The sequence below is a fragment of the Zosterops lateralis genome (genome assembly GCF_965231275.1).
Source record: "Zosterops lateralis genome assembly, chromosome: 14".
Lineage (NCBI taxonomy): Eukaryota > Metazoa > Chordata > Aves > Passeriformes > Zosteropidae > Zosterops > Zosterops lateralis.
The window spans coordinates 7,935,122-7,960,977 of record NC_139774.1 but is presented as its reverse complement, the minus strand read 5'-3'; the positions used below and the strand labels follow the sequence as shown (position 1 = coordinate 7,960,977).

The window sequence follows — 25,856 nt, the reverse complement described above, 5'->3', positions numbered from 1 at the left end:
ATTTAAGCCCATGCTTGGGCACAGTCTTACCAAAGCCAATGTGAAGGAAAGCAGTAAACCCCCCCAAGGACCACATCAAAGTCAGAAACCCATTTAAGAGTAACAGAGTCGTCAAATATACTCCTTACTTCCAACCCTATAAAAGCATATTCTACATACAGCAATATCCTGGAAAGCAATTGTGAAAATAAGCCCCTTTCACCACCTACAACAGGCATTTGCTTGGAATGTCCACAATCAAAATGAAGGGAAAGGGAGGACGTGCTGTAGAGCCACAGATCAGGCTGCTATGCTGGACAACCAAGCACTGAAGTCCAGTCCTATCAACTCAACTGTTCCCAAAAGGAAAAGCCAAGACCTTTGTTATCTAACATTCATGGAGCCTCCACCCACAGCTCTTCCAGGGTTCTTGAGAAACCATCTGAGGGTGCCAGATGGTTTCTCAAGACTGCTTAGCTCCCATGGTCAGCCAGAGGAGAGAACACAAGGATATTCTGCCTAATCTGATCCAAAGCTTCAGCGCAGCTGTGCAAGGTTAACTGAGACTCCTACAGGACACGTGCTCAGGTGGGCAGAGTACAGAGCAGAATGAGAATTATTAATGACAATAAAACCAGGGAACTGAGCCAGGCAGAATCAATCCTGCCTGATCAGAGATATGCTGTTCAGGAATTTCTACAGAATGTTATTTTCCAACATTTTCTGTATTTGAACTTAAGTATATATAAACATTTCTGTTATGTATTTTATATACACATATGCAGCTGTGTATACTGAATGATTGCTAATTCCTGAACATTCCAATTTATTCTCCTCCAAGCTCCTTCAGCATTAACTTTCTGTTACATCTTTAGCTTTAAAAAAAATTATTCTATTTAAAATATTAGCATATTCTAGAATCTGTGATTACTCAATTAAAGATACCAGCAAATAAAATCTTTTTGAAATTACCTATATTCCCAAGAAGTCCATTCATAATGGTACTGTGGTCAGGCTTTAATGTATTGCTGTCTTGATTAATGAACTCAAGACTATCCTGCAACCTGTAACAAGCATAAAACATAGAACAAAACAAGTGATTTGCATTTCAGTAGAATAGAGAGCTTGTTCATTATAGCCAAAACAGACTGATGAGGTAAGAACACAGGCTTCCACCAGAAAAAGCTTTTATAGCCTAAGCCACATCCTCAGGTGGGCCACTTAATAACAGAAAACTTAACATGGAACCCTCTGAAGCCAGATATTTTTGTAACACCTTTTTCTTCATCTTGGACTGAATCCCCCAAGTTGCAGGCAGGTACTTTTGTACCTCACAATATCAAGCTTCACCATCCTAGCATGGAAGAAATGGTTCATTCATTCCCTTAGAGCCAACTGAGGTGAAGACAGCCATGAGGAAAAGGTGAGGACACTACTGAAAGGATATAGCAAGGAGTTACTCTTTTAGAGAAAGAATCTGGAGGGTCCAAAGAAAGTCCTGTGTGTTCTTATACTCATCTGCTCTGTGCAATAGCTACAAAGTGCAGTGGACTCACGTGTTGAGGCTGCCGTAGATGCTGCTTCCTGTGCGAGCTGTGAACACCTTGCTGAGCATGAGCTGGGGAGGGGAGCTGGGAACAGGAGGGAAGATGGCAGTGAGTGCAAAGACAGGCTTTGCCTTCCATTTCACAGCCCTCCAGATTTTATTGACCTTAGCACGACATAACAGCCTTTTATTTCAAAAGTGACATCAGACTGACTTTAAAGCAAACACAGAAATCCCTTTTACTCTGCACTTGTGCCATTCAATTCATTATTTGTCATCACTAAGGAGTGAGTCTTCTGAAAGCACCAGCAGCAAAAAGTTAATCTTACCGGATCTGATGAATTTTCAATGTGGAGCCCTTGTAGCTCATGGCCACAGAGCCAAACATCATCTCTCCAAGCATGTTGGCATCTGAGGAGCACCGAGAACCCTGTGAAAAACAAACCCACCAACATTTAGTTTTAAGCATTTTAGAGGTACAGTTCCACTAAGAGAATACAATACAAATACGAGAGAAAATATTCCTTATTTAAAAGATAAATATGCAAAATACCTTGCTGGAACACTGTTGAACATGTTAAGTTGTAATCCAGATAATGCTAACAAGAGAAAGTGATCTTCACGCTGGCTGTGAGCTCAACCACTAAAACCATGCAACAAACCAAGCCCACCGAGGTGAGAGCAAGCAGATTCCAACAGCCCTGAGCCAGGGGACTAAACTTTTAAGAATGTGTTAACACACCTCACTGAATTAAGCCTAAACCTTGTTCCTCCTTGACAAGAAGAATCACTGGAGATGTTAGACTGTGCAATGGAGCCAAACTGGACCAAAGTTTACTTGACAAAGACTGATTGATAACTTATCCATGGATGATATTTTATATGGGATGAATCTCTCCCTGGTGCTTCTGTGATGGCACCAGGAAAGAGCTGCAGCATCATGATGCCAGGCTAAAGTGGTGCAATTCCTGCTTCCCTGGTGGCAGGAGCTTGCTGTAAGGCACACAGGCTAAATACCAAGGAGCAATGTCACTATGCTGCATCATAGGCTAGGCCAAATTCTGCAAACAAAACCCTAAAATTAAAGAATTACTCAGGGCAATCAACTGGAGACAACTGCTCTGCTGACAGACTTCTTATTTGTGTATTTTCAATGACTGTGATCACTGTCCCTTTGTCCAGGGCTGTTTCACCTCTAGGCCAGCAGAGTATTAATGCTGGGTCTCCACTTGCACCTTGCCCTGAATAATTTAAAATGTGGTGATCACTCACTAACAGAGCTCAGCCAGTTCTCAGGTGAGGAAGTTTGGCACTGTGCAAAAGAGCAACACCTTTCCTTCAAGGTGTGTGATAGCATGTAATTACCCCATTCCCCAGAGTAATCCTTCTAAAAAACCCCTTAAACCACTCACAGAAACAACCCTGCTGGAGGATGCTCATCCATATAAGATGCATCTCCATATTACTTATCCAAGCTCTGAACAGCCAGTATCCTGAACAACCATGTATTCTACACAAGATTGAAATACAGAATGACAGAATGGTTTGGGTTGAAAGGGACCTTGAAGCTCATCCAGTTCCACCCCCTGCCATGGGCAGGGACATCTTCCACTAGATCAGGTTGCTCCAAGCCCAGTCCAGCCTGGCCTTGAACATTTCTAGGGGTAGGGCAGTCACAGTTCCTGTTCTCTGGGCAACCTGTGCCAGTGTCAGACAGTGAGCCTGGAACACAACCAAGGACAGGGTGTCCCCTCCACAGACCCCTACCAGGAGCACCAATAGCTGTGAACATCCCACTCAAGTGTTTCTGCTCACACCAGCCACAGAACAAGGGCAGGAACAAGGAAATGCTCATCAGCCAAAAGGCAACACATTTACAACATTTCTCAATTTTTAGCTCTTTTCAAGCACTGTCAATTAAGCTGATGATACTTTTAACAGCCATACTTTTAACCTCTGAAATCTATCCCTGCAAGGAGAGGGGATGACTGAAAATGTAATCCACAGCTGTAAAAATGAGGGTACAACTCCAAGGTTTGTAAGTGTTCAATGACAGGGCAAAAGCTGATCATTAGCTGGGCTTCAGTGAAATTTCCATCTCTGCCTTCCAGAACATCCCACTGCTCAGGTGCACTGTAGGCAGTACTGGAAAAACTAGAATTTAAAACCAGTCAGTATGACCCAGCAGCTCCAAGAAAATCTCAGCATAGATGTTAATGACTCCAGGAAATAACAGGTTTGCGAGCATCACAAAATCCTGACTTAAGAACACTGCAAATTACTACAGCCTCACACTATGATTGTTGTTTTTAAATCTGTTGCAGATCTCCAAATGAAGGACACAATTCTGATTAAATGTCAAGCCCTTGATGGTGGGTTTTGATTTCAGCTTTTTGCTGTTGTGAAAATATAATTCTAAAGCTCAGTAAAAATACTTTATCTTAAAGTATTGATTTTCTTTGCCAGACAACCAAATTAAGTGAAAATCAGCTGCTTTCAAATTTAATTATAGGGGTTTCCCTTTCCTCTGAAAGACAGACAAGCCCTGCTGGAGGCAAAGAACGTGATAAGATGAGCCCATGGCCTGTTCTGTCTGGCATTTCATCTACACTTAATAACAATAATTTTACCATGCATAACCAAAGACACATATTTAATGCATTTAGTATGGAAACACTGTTACAGCTCAACTCTTTGGGTCTCTAATGCTGCAAAATACAGATCACTCAAGACCAAAGCAGAGTGCAACCAACTGGGGAAAGGGGTTAAATATTAAAAACTCAAACAAAAAGTAGCCAAGGAACATCTGGCAAAAAGGGCATAACCCGCGGCACTGACAGTCTGGACACAAACCAACTCCTCAGGTCACACTTTAGAGCTCCCATAAAAAGTGATCATAAAATACACACAAGTGTTTGTGATTGCACATTAGCATATTAGAGGTAATAGCATTTGCATAATTTGGAAATTACATTTCTGAACATATCTACAGCTTTTAATACTCCCCTTATTGTACATATTAGCCTGTCAATAACTAGGTATATCTGTAAATTAAAAGTGCAATATAGAAATAAATGTTAAATATGGGACATAACTACAAATATGGAAGCCTGGAACAAAACCTCTGCATTTCATCTTGCAATTGAAGTTGTTCATATATAATTAAAGTGTATTTCAACAAGAAAACATAAAGCAGAATTTTAAAAATCCCACAGTATTATATTATTTGAACTTCCATTTTACAGCCTTATAAAAAACAAACAAGAGAACTTATAAACACTGCAAATCCAATAAGTAACCTCTGAGGTTACAGACACAGCAGTTAGAACATAGGAAGTGCCAGGCTGAGTGAAGTCCAGACTTCACTCCAGCTCTTCTGCATAGCCAATACTAAATTTTATAGCACATTAAAGAATTCTTCTGTTTTTGTCTTTTTGCTTGCATGCTGGGGAAGCCTGGAAGGAGTCTGATGAATGCAGTATATAGTTTACAATAAATATGCTGTGGAAGACCAACTTCAGCTGAAAGTGTGTGGCATAGTCACATAGCCACTCTGATTACAGTTTAACTCAAAGATTTTGAATGATTGATACATGTGAGGAAATGGAGACTTCAAAGGGAAAACTTTCCACAGCTTTAAAATACACGCTCATGCCAAACACTAAAATTTATTTTCTTTAGTAACACTGAGCATTGTTTGCATACAGCCTGCTCTGGAGGAGAGACAGTCTCTGGGTAGTGGGGGCATGGTTTTTTCTTGGGCACACAGTGCACAAAGGAGGTTGCTCTGTGCTGGAAGGGAGCTGCTGACAGGAACATCTCTTCCTTTCATAACCGCAGTTAAATGCCCTGCCAGGAAGGGAGGAACGGAAAACAGATCTTCAGCCACCTTACCCAAACTGTGGAAAAGAGTGTGATGAGAAAGAGAAAACAAGAATACACAGCTTGCCAAATATAGCAGGAGTTAACGTGACAGTAGGAAAGTCAGCACTGGAAGGTTCTTTATTTCTATCTATGGGAGATTAAGACATCAGTAGTATTGTACTCCAGAGCAGGTTGTGGAGATAGCAGCTTCCCTCAAACACACAATTACTTCATTACAAAGAGTGAAAAGGGCTTAGTTCTATTTTAGGGTGGCTTAATATAAAACACTTGTGATCTGTGGAAGGAGAGATGACAAAAATATATCCGTGTCAGATGACTCTAGCTACTCTCATGGCCAAAATCTCTTATATAAAATGGAACTCAAGTGCACTGAATCCCTTATAAAACTGTTACACAGACATCCCTACAGACAATGTGTCTCTCTGTTATTTCTCTGGCACGTGTCAATAAAATAAACTACTTCACCTAGACAAGACAATTGTGCCTAGTCTGATCACACCAACGTGTTATCACCTGGGTCACAAAATGGAACAAATGCCCTGGGGAAATCGCTGCCATTCAAGATACATCCTGAGAGAAGCAGCTGGTTGGTTTCAGACTTGGTAATACCCAAAACATTCCTGAGTCATAACCAAGGTCTTGGTTCTGACTGAAAACTGCTCTCCACTGCCAGCCTCTCATTTCAAGTTTTTAAAGCAGTCATGCCTCACCTGCTGTTAGCATTTGACACGTGTTATGAAAAAAAAAACAAAAACAACTACTCACCTGGTATTTTGGGCATTGTTCTTTTGGATCAGAGAACGAGGAGGATGAATTGATTGAACTATCCAAGGAAGAAGAGCTGTCTCCTCCAGGCTTTAGTTGGCAACATTTCCCAAAAACTCTCACTTGAGCATCACTGCAGAGTTTCTGAAATAAAGACAAGACATGTGATGCACTAAGACCCATGACCCAAAGTCACTGTTGGCATCATTGTACTTACCTGTTCAAGTAAGATATTTAACAGCTGAAAGGCTCATGCACCAGGAAACAGGTAATAGAACATATATCTATATCTCTTGTAGCCTGACTGTCCAAAGGAAAGCTGAGGTCTTTTACTTCTAGTTAGGCAGGAGCCAACAAGTCACTACAACTCCATCTTCCTAAACAGACTTTTCTAGACCCAGGATTAGGAGTGAGGATGGTAGCAAAGCATTTAAAGGAAGAATGGCAATGTCCACCTTACTCTCTGTGCCTGCCAGAGTGGAGATAACACAGGAGTGTGAGCACACAGGAAGGAACAGCTCACCATTAATTATCAAGCAAGAATAACACAGAATTCAGGAGATTCATGTTACAAGGGCAAGTGGAGAGAAAAGATTGTGTTTTTCACAGATCTCTCTCTAGCTCTGTCTAAGCCCCCTGGTCTTTCTCAAGAGTGGCACAGAGGTGACACATTCCTTACGTTTTCTGTATAAAGGAATTGTGAGGCTTAAAATGGACAAAGCTGAAAAACACAGTGTTACAGAGAAGCCAGAAAAAAATCACAAAATTATGGAGAATCGATCCAAAAGGTAAATTCTGATAGAGATTCAGAGAGAAAGCACAGCAGAGAAGAGAATTTAGAGGGCCCAGATGGAGCTGGAACTGATGTACAAGATGGGCAGGATCTGTGTCCACTCCACATACAGAGAATTACCAATCACTGGCATAGGAGATGCTTCACTATGTTTCATTCACTATTTAAAAACATTTGGGATTCCCCTTGAGAATCTCAGCATCCCAAGCAGAATCAACATCCACCATGTTAATGCAGTTTACACTAGCATTGGCATTGCCAACCCTCTTCACCTAAAGATCTCAATGTATTTTTCACACACTCATTACACTTCAGCACACCCACATAAGGTTGGCATTATTTACATCTGCTGGTGGGCAGCACTATGAGACAGAAACAGTCTACACTGCTCAAAATTCCACACTAACTCTGCCCCAAGACTTCCTTAATTACCATTTCCTACACAATCACCAAGCCAGGAAGAGCAAGCTGGAAGCAAATCCTGCTGAAAGCAAGGTTTAAGGGATAGATGGGAACACAGAATGCTGTTATATGTCACAGCTTCATCTCTGGACTCACAGCTCCCTGCCACAAGCTTCCCCATCATCCAAAAACATGACCATGCCTCAACCTTTAAGGAAAAGGCATAAAGAAAAGTGTGAAATAGCCAAGGCACACATTAGTAACTCCATGACTGCTCAATAATCAGCAACAGCTGTTCAAAAAGATGACTGGCCTTACTGCTCTGGAGGGATGGGAGTCCCATGCCTCTGTCCTAAGTTGTCCAGGTTACTTTTTTAGGGACAGGTAATTTAAATTTGGCCCTAGCTGTGGGTGAAGTTTAGCAAAGCAGCAGAAAATGGCCAGGATTCTAAAGCCCCACGTGGCAGCCTTCACTGCTGCTCCCTTAGAGAGCTGCTGCCACAGAAAGCCTCAAGGAAAAATGTGCAGAGAAATTAGTAATTCTGTGGCAGAGGGGAGGGAAGTGTTCACTTTCCCCCAGCCCTCTGCTTTCCTGACACACAGCAATGTCCTCCCCTTTTGACACAGTGGAGAGCTCGTTGAAATCCTGCAATATGTAGATTTGCTAATGGCTACTGAGGATCTGTGGCTTGAGCACAGTGCACAATGGCTGGAACATGTGAATGATCGTCATATGACTTCAGTAGGAGCTCGTGAACTAGAATTGCATTTTATCTCTGACACAAACAACAATGTCCTAGGCTAGGCAAGCATCATGTGATAAAACCACACACAATCCACAGGGTTACAGCAGCTTTTGCAGGCAAACCACATTTCAGCTTGCATTTTCCATCAGATGTTGAAAGTTCCTTCTAAAATGTTACAATTATAACTAAGCTTCCTTGAGACTGCAGAAATGCATTTACTGACTTTACAGGAGAAAATAAAATTCTGTGCATTAAAAAGAATAGGGTGAGTTTGCAAATTAATTACTTTTACATAATTTCTTCTCATTATCACTGCATTTTTCTGCAAAGCAGCTTTTCCCAGATCCACTGGGTGGTCAGGTAACTTGAAGTAATAGTTGCCTAATTTAAATAGCAAACCAGGAAGATGGCTGTTGGGTCTTTGCAGTGGAGTTTAATGAACCAAAACTCCTGCAAGGAGTCTTTAAATGAGGTCACAATCTTTCAGCTCACACTTTTCAGAACTCTGTGAACAGTAAATCCCTCCTAAAATGCAGATCACTGATGAATTTTGGAGCTTGCTCTTTCACAAACTTAGCATGTGTTTAAGATGAACTCATTGGACAATGAGATCAAGTACTTGCAGTGACCCTCTCTTTTGCAATTTCTGACTCCAAATGTCAATGAAATTTTAGATGCTACAAATCTCAAGATATTATGCATCAAAGGAGTGGGATTACTTGCATTCCCACATAATATTCCAAAGACATTCAAGCCACGTTTCCAAAAATAAAAAAGAAACCTAATTATTTAAGAACTGTACAGAGGAATGTTTCAAAGCTGTGAATTTTCTTCCCAATTAGACACAGTTGCATCAAATTCAATCTCTGGGCAGGGTGGTGCTGGGGTGCTCTAAAATGGCCTGTTTTGCTGGAGAGCAGAACATCTGCTGGAAGGATGCCATGGGCAGCTCCTCTCCTGGCTGCCACACTGCTCTCCCTGCTGGGGTCACACTCTGTTCTCTCCCTGCCAGCTCACTGCAGATACCACCCAGCTCCAAACACTTCTGGCAGTCTCAGTTCTGACATTAGAGGTCATCGTTTGCTGAAAGTCTCGGGGACATATCCAGGTAGCTCTGAAGAAAACTTAGAGTAAAACATCTTTATAGGGTACAGGGTACAAAGTCGTTTTCTTCCTCAGTTCCTCTTCTGGAGTCTCTTTTCTCCACATCTGTCAGAAAAGACTTTTAACTCTTTGACATAAAGTCTCTATTCTCCTCAGCAAGTGGGAAAAACATGCCCAGTGCTGTGAATGGGAAGAGGAATTTCTGCTGGGCAGTTTTTGCTTTGGGGATAACAAGAAAGTTGTAAGGAGCCTGGTATGTTGAACTAAATCAGACTCTGTGGAGGTCCATTAGGGCTGTGAGTGAGTGACAGAAGGGAAGAGAAATGTCATCATATGCTTTACTCTTTTTTACCTCTCTGCAGCAGCAGGTGTTCAAATACCACTGTGGTGGCAGTGATAGAGAAAATTCTATTTCCAAGCAAAGTTGGTACTCTTCAAGAGCTCTGTTCCTCATTTTCAAAACAGGCTTTCCAGAAGAAAAAAAAATTCAAAACAGATAAATTAACTCTTTTGCTGTATTAATATGAGTTAGTCTGTATGTGCAATGAAATGTATGTATCTACCTAAGACATAGGAGTAACCTGAACAGGCATTCATTTCCCCCCTTCAAGTGCTCATGTAAAAATCCAGATATTTTTCTTAAAATGCAGCTGCCAAGTCCTCCCTTTATTTCTAGAGCTGTTGAGTTCCTCTATTACTCAAAGGTCAGTGAAAGAAGTCAAGACAACACCTTGCTCCCCTACTCCACTAGTATTTTTCCATGTCTGTTTAGAGAGAATAAGCAGAGCTAAAGAAGGTGGGACTTGATCTTTGTGCTTACAGCTTTATCCATCTGCTCTGCTTTGCTCACTGGAAACCTGTCCTGAGAGCCAGAGTCTAGAGTCTCCATTTCACACAACTCACCTAAAAGCAAAAGGCTCACTATCCAATTACTAATCCCTCAAAGCAATTTGCTGTTCAACATTTATCCAGTGCCGAAGTACATTAGAACAAGTGGCTAATCCTGGCTGGTTTCAAACAGCATGCCATTTCTCCACTTTGGGATAAATATGACATTCAGAGTAAAAGAAATTGCTGCTGAAGGAGATCAAGTATCATATGACCTTTTAGTGAAATTATTCAAAGATAAAGACAACTAGTGGAAAAAGTGAATTTTCCATTCTCCAAATTGAAGTTCACTTTCCACCTCTACATCTCAAATTCTGCATCCCAGGTCTCTTTCATTTCTTAAGAAAACCAAAACAAATGCTACTTCTGAAAACCTTCTTCTGCCTCTGGGTCCTGGCAACAAGACACTGCCCTTCTTTGATTCCTTGTCTTTCCCCCTTTCCTACCACATACCCAAACTCTAGATCTCTACTCAGCATGGTGCAGTTTGGGTCCTTCTTTTTTTTTCCTCCCTTTTCTTCCTCATGGTCCCTTGTGACACCCCTCCTTCCTCCTTGTACTTCAAACCTTCCTCTAGGCTGATCTTTAAACTTAGGAAATCTTTTAGCTCTTACATGTCCCATCAGTGCCTCTCTCCAGCCAGATCCCCAATGTTAACCACTGTCTTGTCCTAAATCCCCACTGGACAACACAAAAAGGAAAATAAGCATTAAGATGAGACAGTTAATCCCAGTCTCTGAACTAGGTTTGCCTGCTCCAAGGGGAGCCATGATCCAAGGCTCCCCTTTTCAGCTTCCAGCCTTTGGAGGTGAACTCCTCATACTTCAGCTGGTCTTTGCACACTGGCAGTTATGGGAATGTAATTCCTGCAGCACACAGTAAAACACAAGCCAGCCTTAGAATAAGCTGAGTATGGATGCAGTGTCAAGGCTGGGAAGCCAAGCACAGGGAAAGGCAGAGCTGAGGCTGACAGCCCAGCATTGGCTGGGCCACCTGGGCTGCTGCACCTGAAGGAGGAAAAGGAGCTGCCTGTTGTGCTTATTTGAAATTCAAAGGAGGCCTGGTAACTCAGTTTTTTGAGGAGCACACCTGTGTTCACACACAGCTCCTGGCTCAGGAACCTGGTACAGCCCAGGGCTGAGGGAGGAGAACGGGGCTGGTGGCCCCGGAGAGCAGAGGGCAGGAGAGGTGAGGGCAAAAGGAGCAAAGGAGCACAGAAAAGAATCTAAGAGCAGAAACCAGTCACAGGTTGTAACACTATCACCTGCACATCAAGTAACAGAGACTCATTAGAAATAAGATACTTACTGCTATGAGGAACTAAAAAAAATAACTCTCTAGAGGAGACAGTGGCTCAAACCCACAAGCTTGCCCATAGAAGTTCTTTGATACCCAAAAATCCAGGGGATGTAGATGCTTGAGTCAGGACAGAGACTGCTGACTAAAGGCATCAGTAATGCCTCTTCCTCATACCACATGCTGCCCTGGTACATTCAATGTGTAAATGCGTGTTCTGATGCATTTGCTCATGACCCAGCCACAAGGCTGGAAGGGGCAGCCGCTCTCTTTCTGGGCTACCCTGGCAGAACTGTTTTCTGCTCGGGAGACAGCAGCCTTTTCCCTCTGCTTCCAGAGCCCAGTTGATCAATAGCCCATCCCCTGGAAAGCTGGGGAAGGACCTCTCCTGCTTAGCACCAAAAAAGGTATAGGACTGACAAAGGGGATCTCTCTGCCTCCCACAGGAGAAGCGCCCACAGCTGCCTGAGGCGGATCTCCGCCTGGCACAGCCTCGGGCCAACATTCCCGGTGTTGGGAATAGCGGCCAGGGCCAGCCCTCCTCACCAGACTGCTGCTCAGCTCCTCAGCAAGTTTAACTCTAGCAGGGCTGGGGGAATCACCACTTCTCCTGAGCAATTAAAGTATTGGAATGGCCACGCTGCAAACTCTTGCCTGCCTTCAGTGCCCCTCTGTGAAAAACTCTCCCCAAATTCTTGTCTACTTAATATTTACCTTTACTGAAGATATGAAGAGGCTGATTTAATATCCAGCGAAAAGACAAGGTCCTCATTTGTTTTTTAGCCACATTTCCCTCACAGGTAAGACAAACCTAGTTATGCTCTACTAATGAAAGCCCAGCTTGGCATGAGCACAAACTCAGGAGTTTTCACTGACCAAAAAGCCAGAGCTTGCTGTTTTATTTCTTGAAACATCTGTGTCTACAAAGGTTTTCTCTGATGCTCCTTAAATTTTATGACCACACCTTCCCTTAGAGAATTCAAATGCCTGAGTCATGGTCAACCTTGGCCCACCACACACAACTTTTGACATGTGTAGGGATTATATATATAAAACAGACCAAAATACATCTCACCTTGCTGCAGGCATACAACTCTTAAGTTATAATTGCTTTAATGTCTCATGAACAACAGAAAATGGGAACTGAAGAGCAGAGCACCATAAAGCAAAGTGAAACCCTCTTGATTCTCTGTGTTAGACTGATGTGACTTCAACCAAAACAGTCTGGCCACTGCCAGGCACTCTTGCAGATGTCTCCCCGGGGTTATTTATAGATACAGAGGTGTAAGTCACGTTAGGAAATGGGGGGTGAGAGGGAAGAGATGCAGAAAGCCTTGCTTTTTGTGGGGTGCTGAACAGATACCCTTTCAGAAGGGAGACTGCCCAGCCCACACATGGCTGGCTGCAAAAGGGCAAGAGTGCCTTGGAATGTGCTTAGAGCCAAGATCTGGCTTTGTATAGGCAGGGTGTGTCTTTGCTAATGAGAATCATGATAAGGAGCAAGAAAAACGAACAATGCAATTCCTTGAAAATGGCCAGTACATCCTGCTAAAACTGCACAAGCCCATACTGAGCTCACACCAAGCCAAGCCAAAGACTCTCCTGCACGTTTTTACCTGCAAACCTTTGTTTTATGGGATAAGTTTTGCCTGACATGGCATTATCTGAATGCTGCTGAAAGCAGATACATGGCAAACAAATGCTTCAACATATCCTCTTTCAAAGAATCCTAATACTATGAAAAATAAATATATCAAGTTCCTGGAGATGACTTCTGGGTATTTCAAATGCTCTGGAAACAGTCTTCCTCCACTAGTCTCGTGGAGATGGTGACTACAGCTGTTTTCCTTCCCCTTAGCCAAGAAAAAGGAAAGATTAATATGGAACCATATCAGCTCCATTATCAGCTCCATAATCAGCCATCTATCCTGTTGCTGTTGAGATGCCACAGTCAATGAGCTTTCTGAAGTAACTCAAAACAATGAAGTTTGCAAGTTCAGTGTACAAGTACACATCTTAAAGAGGCTTTAGACATTCAAGAAATTAATTTAAATCTGGCAAGAGGATTTATACTCTAAGTTATTTTTATTAATGAAGTAATAGTGATAAGCACAGCCAGCAATTCATACCACGAAACCACTTCTAAAGATCTCCTGTCTTTAAAAACCTGTTTTCCTGGCAAGAGCATCCAGAAGAACAGGAACTAACAGAACCATTCTAACAAGTTTGAATTAAAAAGAAATATGCAATTTTTTAACGTTTGTGAAATTTGTTTTATTTCACAAATTCTCTAGAAAAACAAGGAAATTTGGATCTTGATTCATGGTTATAAAAGCACTGGAGTAAGCAATGGAGGAGCCTGGAAGTTTGTGCTTGCTAAGACACAGACTCCAGGGTTTGGATATTGGACACAGCACATGAGACAAGGGTTAAGAGCATCAGGCTGGCAACAGGCTGGAAGAATTTGGAAAGCTGGATGAAAGATCTTCGTGCTGTACTCCAATACTCAACAGAAAAGCCAGGGCTTGGGGATAACATGTTATTTTGTGTACTCCTGCTTACAGAAGGACCTCTATAAGTCCCACAGGTAAAAGTAACTGGAATCATTAATTTCAATTCACACCATGCTTTCTGCTTGCACAGCTTAAAATGGTTCATGAATGTTTTTAGAAATTATGAAAAGGAAGTTCAAAGCAGTGAAATAAGTTGTCCAGCCTCACACCACCACTTTCAGTAGCACTGTGGCCAGAAATTAATCTTCTGGCCAGAGCCCTTAGAAGGAAGTATCCTCATCTGACCGCATTCATTACAGTTTCAATTAATAGATTACCATGCAAATCATGCCAAAAGGAAAACCAGAGTTTTCAAGTAACTTTGTGTGAAAAAACTGTCAGCAAAGCATGCAAACAACAGTTGGCGAAAGTTAAGCAAACAGGACACAAGAGGACACGGGGCTGAGGGGACCTTCTGATTAAGAACCCAGACTCCACCATGGCACAAAAGCAGATCAATAAATCCCAGTTCATGCCCTGTTTCAATCCACCAGCATTGCCTGCTGCAGCCCCAAGAAGGAATCCTTCTCACTGAAAGAGCAGAAAGTAGATAAATCCCAGAATGAAGAGATCACTATAGTATTCAAAGTTGGTAAGAGTGAAACCACTGAAGCCTGAATAATTTGCAACTTAACAGGCATTTAAATGTAGCCCTGCATATAACCAATGTTTAAATGTCAATGTGAATAAAACAGAACACACGCAATTTATCAATTTGGCCATTTGAAAAAATACAACTATAAACATGTAAATTAGCAAAATACTCACCGACACTGAAACATCCTCTATTTTTCTTTTAGCACTGGAATCAAATAAGACATTCCGTCCTCTTCTTTCACAGTCCTGATACACGATCAGTCGGATCTGACTTGGGTCAAACTCCGGCAAAGGCCAGCTTTAATTAAAAAAGAAAAGAGCAGAAGGATCAATTACCACAACTCTTTATTATACTGCTCTTTTTACATTATCTGTATATACAACTTGATTAAAACATAGAGTCAAGCAAATTCAATGCCATTTCATCAAACCCTTTGATCCATTAGCCAGAACTATGCCCTTTGTTTTCTTTCCTTTCCCCTACATGTGCCAAATCACACTGTCATCAACTGCACCAATCCTCTACAACTGCACAAAATAATGTGTGCAGCATTAATAGATCTTGTGCTCTGTATTGTGATATGTTTTCTTCAAGTTCCAGCTATCTAAAATCAACATCCTAGAACTTAGCTTTTGTGTCTAAAGACACAAAAAAACCCAAGACGAATAATCACAGGGTGGTTTGGGAGAACCACCTGGTTCCTTCCACATAAGCCACTGTTACTCAAGGACATGGTCAGCAAACCACACAAAGCATTCCCAACAAACCTATTCCCAAACTAGTTTCCAAGGGAAGGAGCTTTCCTGAAGCCTCAAAACACTCCCTAGTCTCACTGCTCTAGAGGAGGTCTCAAAGGGAGAACTTGCAGGGATCAGGCTTGGAAACCATTCCATAATCTTCCCTTTAAGGGTGCTTTGTAGTCACTATCTTTTTAAAATTTTAAAAAATTTAAATTTTAAAAATTTTGAAATTTTAAAAAGCCAGCTATCCCTTTAAAGCCCAGCAAGCACTGTCATCCACTGGCTTGGGAATCCATTTTCACTGACACCATCTCAATTCTTGGAAGATAGGAAACAAGACACCTGCTGTATCCATGAAACCACCAGGAATCATCTTTCAGATAGTTTGCAAGCCATTTCCTAGATCAAGTGAAATTCTGTCTTCCTTATTCTTGGCTTTTAGGCAAGCAGTGTTGGCACGAACCTCAAGAAGCCAGAAACAAGGCACTGGAACAAGCCATTATTGAAGGACAGAGATTCCCAATCTCCAAGAAGTTGTACATATATTTCAACAAAAAGACACCCAATAACGTGGGTTAAACTTGGCATGTTAGACTCTAAGAAAACAGTAAATTTTCCTCTCCTCTAACTCAGCACCCAAAGGGTTTCCTGCTCTGCACCCACACTTTATGTGACCAACAAGTCCTGTAACAGTAGAAAATCCACTTGATCACCAAAGCCATCATCACCTATCAGAAATTTTTAAGGCTGCTCAGTCTAGGTACACAAGTTTTGCAGCTAGTGTAGTCCCAACGAGGTGAAACTAAGCATCAAGACACACAGTTACTCTCCTGAGATGGAATCTATTTCCTAATCTGCCCATCCCCATCATTTAGCAACAAGAGAGAAAAACGGAAGCTGCAAAGAAGATGGTGTGCAACAAATGTCCAAATCAACTTATTACAAGAACATAAACCTTGAGCAACTTGAGCTGAAACAACTTCATGTCTAGATTTGGGGGCAGAGAGCCATGCACCCTCTCATTTGGGCACCTAAGTCCAAGTGTTACCCGCAGCACAAAATGCCCAGACAAAGTGCAGACACCAAACACCAAATTCTGTCCCAAGACCCAAGGGCAGTGACAAACTCAGAGGCAAGCTTACACTTACTGGAGGCTCTCCTAATTAACCCTATCTTGCATTTCAGAAAATGTAAGAAAACAAAAATCCCTAGTTTGATACATGCCTGGCTGGGGTGTTACCAACTGAAAGGGACAAAAGGCTGGGATGGTAGCTGGTAAGAGCATGACTTTGGCTAGAAGAGAGGAGGACTTCTGGATAAACTGGCTTCCTGGAGGAACAGCCTCCATATATTTAGTCCAGAAATGAACATTTTTTCCAGATAGGCCACTGTGGTTCCTATAAAGAAACTGTATGACAATAACAATTAATTGCTTGCCAAAAGGGTGCTATTGCTTGCTCCACCCTTGCAACACGTTTGAATTTCCTTCACACTCAGACAAAAGCATGTCTTCCATTACCTAGTACTTTTGATATTTGACTTTGAAATTACTGGCAAAGAAGGCAATAGCTGTTCCAGATCTTAGGAAAGTCTACTTATAAAAAGCTCCAAGAGCAGATTACACACTAAGAGGAGAGAAAGCTAAATATAAAACTCCTGCTGTATTCAGAAACATATTCGATGAAGTTAACAAGAGCTTGTTTACTTCTCAGCTTCTTCACATGACATTTTAACTTTCTCTAGACAAGCATTTAGTAGCTATTATCCATCATAATTTGTGATAATTCCAAAGAAGCGCTATCTCTGTTACATAATAGCATCCTTAAGCACATTTCAGCCGTGCAAAAACATTCCCTGGCAGTAGCGGGCCACTTCCCAAACCAGAAGAGCCTTTCAGAGAGCTGGGGGAAAGTTCATTCAGACAGACAGTAAACAGAAGGCAGCCTGGCACCTCCAACTCACCCCCACCAGCGAGGGGGAAGCAGGACACAGAGCTTTGCATTTGTTGTTAGCAGATTTAAAATACTGTTAAGCTTGATATCTGAATAGATTATCCCCAGAAACATAAAATTCCTGCATGCAAGAGGCATTCTCAAAACAAATATAACAGGGCAGCACTCCAGTGCTCCTCTTCAGGCAGATGAAAACTGACCTAGATCTTCTGAATATAATTAGTTCTGTTTATAAATGGAAACTAACTTTGACATTTAACTGATGTTTTCTTGAGATTCCTACAGGAAAACCAGGAGATGTAGAATCAAATGTTCTAGCGATGTTAATGAAAGGTGAGTCTCCATTTCCCATACTGCTCTGGAAATGACAGTTTCTTAATGAGGACTTTTCCCTTCATGACCTATCTGCCACTCTTTGATCTTTCCTTGAAACTGATTAGGTCTAAAGAAAAAACTCAAAATTAACCCAGGACAAAAAAACCCGAAACAACAACATAAAAACCACTGCCAAGAAAACCCCAAATACCTTTCACCAGTAGAAGTGCTTGTGACTTAGCCACACAGCGCTGTGAGTTCAGGCATGGAGCAAGAGAAAAACTGGTGATAAAGAAATTCCTTCTGACAGGACACTGCTCTTGTGGAGATCTCCACTACACAAGTGGGGATTCCTCTAGAATGAGATGTTCAAAAATACCTATATGGAGTAGAAACCCATTGACCTGTAAATGTGGTATGAGATGTTTCAAAAACAAAACCCAGCTCTCACACCATGACAGGCTGGTTGAGGTTGGAAGGGTCTTCTGGAGGGCACCTGATCCAATGCCCCTGCACCGACACTCATGCAAGTACAGAGTGCAAAAAAAAGGAATTGTTTGGAGAGAAAGGGGAAATTCCATATGATTATAATGGAATTATTATAAACTAGCAACAATGAGATCAAGATCTGAAAAGTAGTATTTTAATACATATTCATACTTAACCCCTACTGTTGTTCAGCTCTTCCCTTTTTTCGTCCTTTCTGCTTTTCTGACTTTTTAACCTCTAATCACCAGGAACATTACCCGTAGCTTATATTTACAAATCCATTCCATGCTTCCTGACACCTCTACTATAGAGATTCATAGCAATCCAGAATTCCAACTGCTCTCTAAGGATGAATTTTCTTGTGTTCCTGGAGTTTACCACCACCATCAACATTTCTCAGCAAGAACTGAATGGCTGTAAATTGGTATTATTTCACTCTGTGCAAGTTTTAATAGATGACACAAGAGACACAGAAATCCTTCATTACCACTCCAACAATTAAAATACAGGATTTTCCCCTGTAATTGAATCCCAGTACATTCCTTCCTCCTCATTCCCACCTAGAATATGAGCAAAACTTCTTCACTACATTAAAGCTTTAGGTTAGTATTATCTTCCCTCCTGGCTGAGACTTTACTTTTAAAACTGTTTATATTAACATGGCTCAGATGGTATCTGGTTACTTTTTAATAAAAACAGATACTTTAGAAATCTTAAAGCAACTGAAGCAAAATGATCAAGATATTAAGCACGTAGGAACTGGAAAAGAGTTTTCTAAAAAGTAAAGTTGCTCAAAATCAGAATAGGACTAAACATGTAAAAAGTAAGTTGAAACTATCAGTCAAACCATTGTTTTCCTACATCATGTTACCCATAGTTATAAAAATTGCCTGGTGATGAATCACTTGGAACTATTTTTAAATGCATCTACGCAAATGATATTTATAGTTTATGCCAGCTTATCTGTTCTGCATGGTTTTCATGTTAGCACCTTTTTAAAGGGTGACAGGAGCCGCCCAGCAGAGCAGACAGGCCCACCTTGCCCATGCTCCCCTTGCACGCTCTGGCGGAAGGAACATCTTCCTTCACTCCTGCTAAACGAGCATCAGAATGGAGGCACAGGGATTCCAGAGCTTGCCTCCAGCACCTGCAGATGGTTCTCCAGGTGTTATCCTTGTTCCAGTGGTGCTTAGACCAGCCAACTTCTACACAAGCTTTTACCAGAGGCTTCATTGACCATGAAGAGCTAACACTGTAAACACGAGACTGTTCCACTGACTGCACTGGGATTTCAGATGTACATCCACAACAAAGCACACACACCTGTACCTAAACTGCCCAGTATATAGTATATAGGATCCTGCAGTTGCTCTGCTACAGGTAAGGGTGATCAAGTCCAGAAGGAAAATGGTCCTTGCTTAGTCTAACCATCCTATCATACTCCTCTCAGCCCTGAGATGCCTTTTCCAATCAGGAATTCCCTTTTCCTGCCCAAACACCTCTGCAGATTTCTATTATCTGTTATTAGATTTCTATCTCTTTTGGCTTTGTGAAGATACAGCGAAAGTTGAGTATATAGGATTAATAGGGAAGGTCTTGTACATACTCTAATACCTTCTTAATTCACTTATTATTTGACCATCATTGCACAAAACACCTGCTTAGACCATTCTGAAAGATCACAACTAATTTGGAAGCAATGAAAACAGAACTGTAATGTGTCTTAATGATGCCTGCAGCTTTGGAAGACCATTTTCTCTTAGAGGCATGGGCAGGTTATTTATTTCTTTAACAACAGCACCTGAAACAAAAAAGAACTTTCTTAGGATTCACAAGACAAGGATGATCCAGGCAGCATGTCTGATTTGCAAAGCTGGCATTTTAAGAGAGATATTCCGTTTAAGTGCTGGTGACATAACACAACCATAAGGCTGCAAGGAGGAACAAAATTTCCTAAAGCAGAGAAACCACGGGGCCTATACTTTAAAAAAATGTTGCAAGATACTTGTCTTTACAAGAGCTGAGGTCACGTCAGGGCTGTGTGACTGTGGTGGTGAACACTTGCTGATTCTGCAGAGAAAACCGGCATCTGTGCCTGGCCCAGGCAGGAGGGAGCCCGCGAGGGTGGATTGCGAAGGAGCTCGCCCAGCGCCCCGAGTGGCTCTGCCCTCTGCCACCGTGACCTCAGCTGGGCTTCCACAGGGCTCAAAGGACCTGGGCTCTGGGGAGCATGGAAGAACAGACAGATGGTGGATCATCTCAGGGATAACCACCTTTGACTGCTTGCAGTGCTGACATGTTCCAGGTTTATCCCACGGAAATAACGTTTCTTTAAAATACAAAAAAATAAATCCAAGCCCCCTGCTTTTTTGCCTCTTGAAAGAGGGTGACATGTCCACCGGCACAGCAGACTGTGGAGGTCAGCTCTCTGCTCAATCGCTAAGCTGGTCTCATTATTTACCAGCTTAGCAATCCTCACCTGGAATAGATGCACTTCTTGAGCTCCAGGAAACTTGTGCTGCTTATGCTAAGTACATATTGTACACCAGGAACAAAGTGCGTCAGCCAGGTATTTCACAGGTATAACAAATTTGGACCTGAACTTTAGCTGGCTGCCAAGTTCCTTGGCTCTATCCTATTCTTTATCTGTGTATGAAGCTGACTTTAGTTTGTTTTCATTTTTTTCTCCCTTCTAATGAGAGTCACTTGACTCTCATTAAGATACCTAATTTATACTCTAAAGTCCAATATATCAGCCAGATGCTTTTCCGCAAGCAAAAAGATATAATATTGACAGGTTAGGTGCAGCCTAGTCAACACAGTAATCATAATCTGGAGTGTTATACTGAAAATAAATTGGTTTTTAATTACTGAAAATAAAAAGGTTTTGTTAAAGCTGTGTAGTATGTTGAATAACTTTGCAATTCACACACCTTGCAGAATTTACAATCACTATTAATAATTTCATAAAATATTTTTGGGACTACCTCACTTATGTCATTTCAAAAAGTACCTGTTCGGGTTTTAGCTGATTTATGTACATGCATGCATGCAAATATTTGCACATACATGCACAAGTTCTGAAATATGTTGTAATTAAAACCACACACAAAAGAAACACAGCTCCTTTCAGTTAAATTCACTAGCAGTGAACAAAATTACATTATTCAGGCAGACTGCACTTCCCTTTGCAAAGTTACAAGATAGAATCAATTCAGGCAAAAAACATTGCAACCTTTAGTATAAAATTATAGTAAGAATCATTAAAAAAAAATCCCTAGAAGATTCACATCTCTGGAAAAGAAGTATTTTAATCACAGGGAAAACAATAATCTTTCAAATAATTAAAATTATCTCAAGAACTGTGCAGTGACCATACCTGGGAAGCATCTTTGTCCCCCGAGCAGTTCCAGTTTTTGAAATCCCTATAAACTCCTGTTGTGCCTGGCTGCCAACTCAGGTTAATAATAGCAATGAGCCATATTCATCCAAAACCACAAGACTGTCAAGTGACATATCAAGAGGTCTGAATTTAACTCAAACAAAAGACTCTCCATGCTGCAATGCAAAAGCCTTAATCCTAGCAACAGGAGCACAGAAACCACCTTAAGGACAGCAGTGTCGGGGTTTGCACCAGGCTGCCTTTGCGCTGCCCCCGAGTTTCATAACCCAAACCCTGCCTCACAGTTCTGCACAGCCTGGGGCGGGGGGGCGCGGATTTCTGCTCGAGGAAAGAGCGCCCGTCTTCTCCGCTCCTTCGTCTGTCCCAGGGTTTACCGCAGAGAGGGTCGGTGCGATTCACGGGGAAGCCGAGCGCTGCCCTGTCAGTGCCATCCATCCGCCTCCCGCCCGCCGCACCCGCGGCTCCGTCTCACGGCCGGGTCCCGGGGCAGTCCCGGGGATTCAGCCGGCCCGGCGGGGAGCGGGGTGGGGGAGAAGCACGGCGGCCTCCTGGCAGGCGGCTCCCCCGGCGCTCACATTCCCGGGAGCCGCGGGATGCTCCCGGCGCGCGTGTGGCCGGGCCCGCGCTGACAGCCATCATGTGACACGGCTGTCACCGCGGGCCACCTGCGGCCGGCGACACCCCGGCCCGCCCTCACACCGCGCCTTGGGAGCGCTCCCCGGGCAGGGGCTCGGCGAGGATGGGCAACGAGGAGCCCCCGGCCGCCCCCCGGCTGCTCCCGCATCCCGCCCGGCCCCGCGCACCAACAAAGAGCGCGCTGTGCGCCCGGCCGGGGCTCATTAATATTACACGAGGAGAAGCGGGGATATGTGCGAGACAATTGGATGGCCGTAGACGGGGAAAAAAATTAAATACGCAAAATAATGCGCTCAAAGAAAACCCGTGTGGCTGTAAACAAGGTTTCCTGATGGTGCTCTGGCGGTAGCCCGGGTCATGTCAGGAAGGGTACCCAGACATCACAACAGCAAAGTGCGATTTAACAAACGTTAAATAGCAAAGAACTACTTGACAAACTTTTATCTCTAAACTGTGGGGGGGGGGGGGGGGGGGGGGGGGGGCGGGGAATGAGACAGACGGACAGGGAAGGGAAAAAGAACTGGGCATTCAAAAACTCAATGCACATTAAAAGCCACCTAGTCTTGTCACAGGCATGGATGGGGCTAATCACTCATACTATTAATTCTGCAAGATCTTCGGACAAAGCTCAAGTAATACATGAAGGCAGAAGGCTACAGCATCATAGTTCCTACTTTATTTTTTTTTTCCCCGGTGTCTGAAAACCGAGAAGTTTTGCCAATATTTTAAATACATAAGCAGCAAAAATCCATTTATCATCAGGCTCTCCTGCTCCACTGCATCCCACAACCCAATGCTATCGACGGTCCCCCTCTACCACAGAGTGGGTGAACTGGTGCACCTGTTCATGGGCTTTGGTTCCAAGACCATACAACCTCAAGAGGTCAGATGGTGCTCCTCATCTAGAATGGATTCCAAAGCAGAACCTGAAGCTCCCTGTTCTGCTACACATCTCGTGGGTTAAATTCAGGGAGAAATCCTTGATCTCTTGCCACTACAATGGGTTTGTTGCTGTTTTATAGGATGGTAATATTTTTATGTTTGGTGCTGGACACGTGTTTTGACACAAAAGCAGCAAAACGAAAGAGAGATAAAACCATTATCTTTTCTTACCATGCTTTACAGGAAGTTTCTCATTTAGAAATGAAGAACTGAGGCCCTGATGAGAAAAACACATACATTACAGACTTGGCCTTTCATATATGACTAGTGCCAGGGAATTCAACTGAATTACTCACATGAGCAAAACTGGGCATGTGTTGGTTACAAGATCTATGCCTTAAGCCCAAATCTTGCCTTTAAAGCTTAAAATGCCAAGCTTTAGGAGATAAAAGCAGTAACATCTGAACACTCCTACCTACATTCTTGATCTAGTGAAGGAATGAGCAGGGCACAGTAACTTTCCTTACCTGTGTGGCAAAGGCACCACTCTCTAAAGGTTACTGATGTCAAAAGTGACCTTTTTTCTTACACATGCAATGCTGAGAAGTGCCATGTATTATGTAAACATTTATTTACAGGAGTAACATCTAAGGTTTCCATTTTACCTCAGGGTAACTCGATGCATATTAAAAGCAGTGCTTTGAAAGCTGACCCAGCCTCCATCCAACAACTGACCAGGAAAAATATTGGAAGGAATTTCTCTGCAAATAGAGACAGACTCAAATTGTACAGAGAGTAAACAGTGCTTCAACCAGATCAGTGAATATTGCTTGAGGAAGGAATTCAGATATTCAATGTTTGTTTATACACCACTCCCATACCCAAGAAAACAGTGGAGCATCTTTAACACAAGATATGCACCATCCTCTTCTCTAGGTGTATATCCAGGCCTCTCTTTAAAAGGGAGAAGACCTTCCTTTTTTTTGTTTAAAATTTGAGCTTGAAAAACAAAGCTGGTAACATTACCCTGCTTCAGAAAACACTCAAGATCAAAAATAAAAGTTATCAAAATCTCCTGCCATAGCCCATCACCTGCCAGGGAGACACTTCAGTATCCATGCACCTCTACCCAGCTGCAGATGGGAAAGATGTAGGTGATAGTGTTCAACCACATCCAGATCCCAAAGGACCCTCTGCAGACCCCCACACCCGACTCTCCATACACAGGATTCTCACTAGCACCACAAGGTCTCATGACTGGAATAAACTGTCTTGACCAGCATTGTAAAGGAGCATCAGCAACTCCAAATCTGCCTATGAGCATTCTTGGAGGGTAGGACACAAAACAATTATCTCTCTTTTAAAAACGTGGAGATCTCAGCAGATTGCCTATCCACTGTTGTAATTTTTCATGTCATGATAAAAATGCTGAATAAAAATAACTATCAAAGTAAAAATCTGATGCATGGGTAGGCTTCTGAAACATTGGTGCTCATTTTGTATCACATTTCCAATCGCAATCTACTGTAAGACACTGAACAAACCTCCATAATACCAACTGGTACTGCAAGACAACAGGGCATTTTCCCCCTGCCAAACAGTTATTTTATTGTGCACACTCGGGTGTGCAGAGCAGACTCTTCTGCTGTAGCTATTAAGAATAAAGTGTAAATAGCTCAGTATTGTGTGTGTTTAATGAAAAGTTGGGGAGAAAAAAGTTCCAATACAAATTGCTTTTGATGAACATAGTTGGAAATAGCATAGTTGTTGGAAATAAAGACTCTCCTAAAATCACCCAGAATTATGCAATGCAGCAGAGGAGGGTTGTGGGGGGCAGTCTGCATTCCCTCCTTTATGCTGTGTAGTTCTGAAGATGTCGCAATAGGTTCAACAATCTTTAAATCCGCACACAAAACTAGCTTGACAAAACGAAATCAAGCTCACAAGCTCAGATTTATCAACTGCAAAGTTTGCTTAGGGAACTTAACAGTGAATTGATGCTTTTTATTTTGGAAACTGTGAATATTAGTAGATGATACAATGAAGAGAGAAGACAAACAAGAGTCAAGGTTGACTGCAAGACCTCTTGTCATGAAAATGAAGACATCTTAGAGAAATCACTAAAGCTCCACTATTGTTATCAACCCTAATATTAATAATAATAATAAACCCTTGAAAGATTCCTGATGGAGTAAGGGTACTTTGGCTGAATACTCCTAACATTTTCACTTTTTTAATAGACAAATATTGAATTCCCTGTATTTATCTTCAGCTTAGAGTATCTTTAAGGCTTTTATTTTCAAGTACTTCCCAGAAACCATAAGGACTATGGAGTTTTATTCTTTTTGCACCACTGAAAACTGAGATTTTCAATATATTACTTCAGCAGACATTAAAAGAAAAGCTGCAAGGTGCATAACTGAACTGCCAGTGTGCTCAAGCTATGCCTGACATGTCAGCTGATTCTTACACCAAGCAAACACATCTAAATAAGCTTTTTTTTAAATCAGACACATACATCTAAAAATAAATATATTTTTAAAGGCTGAAAGACTAGACTGTAAACAGCTGCAATTTTTTATGTCGTGATTTTTAACATGTGAGCTGTACCAGGATGGGTGATGCTGTGCCCAGTGTGCCAGGGGCATCCCTGCCAGGGCATCTGCCCAGACCCTGCTTTTTCCACCTTGAAACCACCTGGCCTGGCTGAAAGTGCCACTCCATGGAGAGCTCAAACCACTGGTTCCTCCAGTGCCAGCACATGACAGCCATAAAACCTCCAGCTGCAGACACTGGCACCTGCTGCACAGCCCTGCATGCGACCCGGGAGTCTCTGCTGTGTCAGGGTGCAGGGAGACATCTGCTTATGCTGATTAAAACATCCT

At 42.3% G+C, this 25,856-nt stretch overlaps 1 protein-coding gene across 2 annotated transcripts in view; it reads right to left on the bottom strand.

Moving 5' to 3' along the window:
* Positions 1-25,856, bottom strand: part of FNIP1 (folliculin interacting protein 1) — a 64,191-nt gene that overhangs the window by 21,874 nt on the left and 16,461 nt on the right. For both annotated transcript variants that reach the window (XM_083871792.1, XM_083871793.1), the window contains exons 2-6: positions 14,725-14,851; positions 6,176-6,319; positions 1,855-1,955; positions 1,536-1,610; positions 952-1,043 (exon numbers count right to left, since the gene is read on the bottom strand). In XM_083871792.1, the coding sequence (XP_083727918.1) occupies positions 952-1,043; positions 1,536-1,610; positions 1,855-1,955; positions 6,176-6,319; positions 14,725-14,851 (539 nt within the window). The remainder of the gene's footprint in view (positions 1-951; positions 1,044-1,535; positions 1,611-1,854; positions 1,956-6,175; positions 6,320-14,724; positions 14,852-25,856) is intronic.